The sequence below is a fragment of the Dermacentor andersoni genome, chromosome 11 (genome assembly GCF_023375885.2).
Source record: "Dermacentor andersoni chromosome 11, qqDerAnde1_hic_scaffold, whole genome shotgun sequence".
NCBI lineage: Eukaryota > Metazoa > Arthropoda > Arachnida > Ixodida > Ixodidae > Dermacentor > Dermacentor andersoni.
The window spans coordinates 89,917,006-89,921,741 of record NC_092824.1 but is presented as its reverse complement, the minus strand read 5'-3'; the positions used below and the strand labels follow the sequence as shown (position 1 = coordinate 89,921,741).

At 44.1% G+C, this 4,736-nt stretch overlaps 1 protein-coding gene across 1 annotated transcript; it reads left to right on the top strand.

The window, feature by feature from the left end:
* Positions 1–947: 947 nt before the first annotated feature.
* On the top strand, positions 948–4,202 carry LOC126517898 (microtubule-associated protein 1 light chain 3 alpha-like). The gene is made up of 4 exons (XM_050167719.3): positions 948–1,197; positions 1,643–1,698; positions 1,805–1,911; positions 3,956–4,202. The coding sequence occupies exons 1-4, from the start codon at positions 1,128–1,130 to the stop codon at positions 4,113–4,115; spliced, it is 393 nt and encodes a 130-aa protein (XP_050023676.1). The 5' UTR covers positions 948–1,127; the 3' UTR covers positions 4,116–4,202.
* The last annotated feature ends 534 nt before the right edge of the window (positions 4,203–4,736 follow it).

Below are 4,736 nucleotides of genomic sequence, written 5' to 3'. Positions count from 1 at the left end.
CGAATAATAGAGTCTCAAAGCAAGGCTTCAGTAATCCAAGCTATAACTTAGGGGTATAACAACGACTATATGTAGTTTGCAACTGCAATGATTTTCTTTCCGCCAGCTTCGAAATAAGCATAATCTCCACCATGACATTACAATTGCAACATAGTTTTTTTTTTTTCGGTGAAACTCCCTCACAGTTAAGTTTGATCGATATATTAATTGTAGTATAATGTGTTATCGCTTCAGATAATCTTCGAGAAACCGCCAGGCGCGCCGTTTGAATGACGCTAAATGTTTTCAAACAAGAAAATAGTGGAGAACAGGGGAGTACGCGGGGCGAGGAGAGACGGGACATCGTGAATTACATCTGCTGAGGACCACGCCAGTGCATTAAAATAAGAGTTGTTGCACACAAAAACCTTTAGATCTGCGTGTTTCTAGTTTTAAGCCCGCTGCACTGCGACCTTGATTTTCTAATAAAATTCGCTGCGTCGGTTGACGCAATAATGATCAATTGTCTCATTATGAAACTGGTTCTTAATTTAATTTTTACATGTCAGTAAAGTAATTATTTCCAACACTTAGTGTCCATGACATGTTTTCGGCTCTAGCAATCGCCAACGCCACATGCAGCAATCAAAAGCATGGCCTTTGAGATTTGTATTTATTAGCCAGAGGGGGCCGTCGCTGGGACGTGTATTTTGACATGCAAGGCCATCGAATTAGGACTTGAGGCCATCAAGCGCAACACAATTGTACTTGTGGGACATGTTCTTGGCTCCCGCAATCGCTTCTGTGTCATGCAACAAACAAAAGCATAGCCTTTGAGATCTACATTTATTATCCAGAGGACGCCACCACCGAGGAGTAGATTTGCACATTTCGACGCAACCTATTATCATCATCATTGAACTAAGAACGACGTCTACCGTTTAAATAAAATTACAGTTATTTGCACGTCTGAATGGCATTGCGTTGCTATTTTCTTTGTTTTCGCTGGTTTTCGCTCACTGCGTGAGCTGGGAAGGCAGGTAGTAGGCAAGCGAGGTTGCACCCGTTGCACTTGATCCATTTAGGAGTCAGTTGCGCGGAACTGTTTCGCTGGAACTAAATTGGCTGTTGGGGGCCTGGACATTGACATGAGTGGTTTTGTGGAAAGTGGAAACGGTGCGCAAACGCTAAGGATGTTCAAGGAGCGGCGCAATTTCAGTGAGTATGGCAGCCTTTCCATCAGATGAGCGCTTGACAACAAAGCTGGCACACCACAGTCCATGCGGAGCTGAGCTCGCGTTGCTGAGCAGCCGTTTTTCAGACGCTTTGCAGCATGGCTTCGCCGCTGTTCTCGGCCTGCTGACACATGCGTTTGGTGTAACTTATGGAACGCGCTGTCACCGCGGCAACGCACTGACTCATCGCGCACGAAACTGTGCTTTCCGATAAAGAGTTGTGATGGTTTCATTCTGGAACTACAACGCAGTTCGTCTGCCTCCATCGAGCATTTGTGTTGCAATCTTGACTTGTTTTTCGCCTTACTTTTTGGCCTGCTTCGCTGCACCTGACTTTGAGGTCGCTGTCATATTGTGAAGCACGTTCACCGCCTCGTTTACATGACCGTTGGTTTAGTTCTGCTAAATGAACAACTTTTTGGACGCAGTTCAACGCAAGAGGGATGTCGATGCAATACGCGGGGAGCACCCGTCCAAAGTTCCCGTAAGTTGTGCGAAACGCTGTTCATTTCCATTAAATCGCGACTCGGTGGCCTCGCGTACAGACTGCGTTGCGCAACCAATGCTTCTGTTGCTGTCTTTGCCCGCAGGTAATCATAGAGCGCTACCCGGGTGAAAAGCTGCTCCCCATTCTCGACAAAACAAAGTTTTTGGTGCCTGACCACATCACGATGGCCGAACTGGTGAAGATAATCAGGTAGGCGTTGTCACGGCTTGCGCCTGTTAATATCGTTGGCGGGAGTGACGGCTGCGGACAAAATGCGATAACACTGGTAAACAATGCCTATACGTTTGGCGCTCATGTCAGTAACTCGCCTGAAAACATGAGTTCAATGCTAGTTCCTGGAGGGTTGAAATGAGGTCATAGTATGATGTATAGATTTGTGAACCATCATGACTCCGTGTATATTTAGAGATAATTCATTTTAGAGTAAATGTATAAAGTGTATATAGTTGACTTGTGAATGTACTGCATGCCTTTGTGCCTCTTGTCATGTTTCATGCCCTTGTTTCTCAATTCCTTTGTGCATTGCACAGGTGAGGGTATGCGAAATAAACATCTGAATAATATATGTTCATGAAGGCGTGTTGGTGTGTTCTTTGGTATGAATTACTGGAGGCAATGCACATGGCCGCCGTCTTTTCAAGTGCACTTTTATTTATATAAATGTACAGTATATGTGTGCACACAGAGAAGACGAAAATTGAACGGCAACAGCATGCAGTCACACAATATTGCCAACCCTGTTTGCCTGTTTGCCAGAGTACCACAACCCTACCTTTATGACGTGACTGACTTTCATTCTGCGAGAGAGAAAAGGAGGAAAATATCTCGTTTCCTTTCTGATTTTTCTTGGTGTGATGTATGTGCATGTCTTTATGTAAGCAAAGGAACAGCTCAACTAGTGCTGCATAAATTAAGGTGTATGGCTATAGTGTGCTTTCATAAAACAATATGCAGACAGTCCTGGTATTTTGTCGGTGGTCAGTTTTGCATACATCAAGGACTACTGCATGCATAGACTATTTCATCGGTGCAATGTTTGCATTGAGAACAACATACTCTTAAGGGCACAGATCTGTATTATAAGGCACTCGGTGCTGCCTTGGAAGGTGCATTTAGTCTCCCAGACATCGCGAGGATGTTTTCATTGGCACTTCAATGTCCCACGAATGTCAGTTTTCGTCTGTGATATATTCTAAAGGTGCCCACTAGACCAGGCAGGAGACAGACATTTGGACATTTCTAAAAAAAAAAGAATGCTCATGAGCTGGTTGAAGAAGACTGATGCCAGTCAATTCAGCAATTCCTAGAACCATTTCAACTGTCTACAACATTGCCTCAGTCATATCTGCATGTGCTGAATTGCCAGATAGTTTTATGTACATTGTTTCCATTAACTCCAGCAGCGAGTATTACATTTGGTGCATAGTGTGCAGTGGGATGTTCTCGTTTTACAACATCCTCCACCTTGTGTAGATGGCATATTCAACTATCTTAATGGAGGTTTTCAATGTTGATGCTGTCTGAAACACAGGTAGAGTATGGGCACGGCACTTGAAGAATTAAAAGGGCCTTGCTAAACTTCTTTAATGCCATCATTTTTTTCCTCTAAACCTATCCTGAGCGTGTCATAGAAGTAAGAGCAAAAGTAATTATGATAATTAATACACATAGTACCTTGTTATTAGCCGCATACATTTCAAAAATACAAGTAAAATGAGAGCTCACTCAAATTTTTATGACTGGATGTCACGTTTTACTCTTGTAGCATTGAGCTGTGGCGCCCTATAGCGGCAGGGCAGGAGTGGGCATCCAAGATCGAGCAGTGGGCAGTCTTTTCTCAAAGGCCATGCCGTCACTTCTATGGCTACAACAGCTTCTGCAAGGTGCACATTGACGCGCCCTATGCTCAGCAGGTCGATCTTATCATTTTAGTTATTGCAATACCTTGCGCAAAGCTATACAATAATTAAAATGGCTCCGAAAAGTAGTGCTACAATTTTTATTGCATCGCCCGCAATACTGTGCGAACCTAAATTGCACATTTACATGGTTCCACAGATCAATGTCATGTCCATTTCACAAGGTGCACAAATTTGCTGCGTTCTCATGATGTTATTGGTGCTGCTCGACAGGATTTCTAAGGAGAGTTGCTTTGCCCTTCCAAGGACATAATGTGAAGAGAATTAGTCTTTTGCTACACTTGCCCCTTGATAGAGCCACTGCTGCATTGCAGGCGACGCATGGAGCTGCATCCAAGCCAAGCGTTCTTCCTGCTCGTCAACCAGAGCATCATGGCCCCAGTGTCGGCCACCCTTGGCGACCTCTATTCCCAAGAGCGAGACGAGGACGGCTTCCTTTACCTGACATATGCCTCGCAAGAAGTCTTCGGCTGACAGCGCACAGTTAACTACTCCCTTTCCCCCAGCCCCCACAGAGCTTTTAGTAAAGAGGTTTTTCGTTTGCTTGTGCAAATTTTACCAGCTGTGGTGTGTGTGCATCCTTGAGTGCCGCATAGTGCAGGGACCTAAAACAGCAGGCCACGTGCATTGTGCCAAGTCCTTGTGCATGACCCAGTTGATGGGACACTAAAGGCAAGTTAACGGAACAATTGTATTCGAGAAAATGGCATCGAATTCGGGCAGCAGTGGTGCTGCCACTCCAAGTGCCCCCTTGACATAGCACATCCCATTAAAGGGTGGTACATTGTGGTTAGCCACCACAAAAAAAAAAGTTTAATAAAGTGCAATAAAGCTTGCTACACGAGTTGGCTCAAAATGCTTAAGAAAAAGATACTACGCCAAAGGCAGACATGCATGAGAGTGTGTCAATACAGACAAGGACAAACATTCAGCTAAACTTTATTTACATCAGCTGTCAGTATAAGGGTATTGGCACACATGAACGATAAAGCAGCACTTTTTTTCAGCACTTGTTTACTTTTTGAAAGACTGAAATATCAACCAGCAAAATATGAGCATAATAGACAGTTTTAGTTTAGCGTACGCAACTTATAG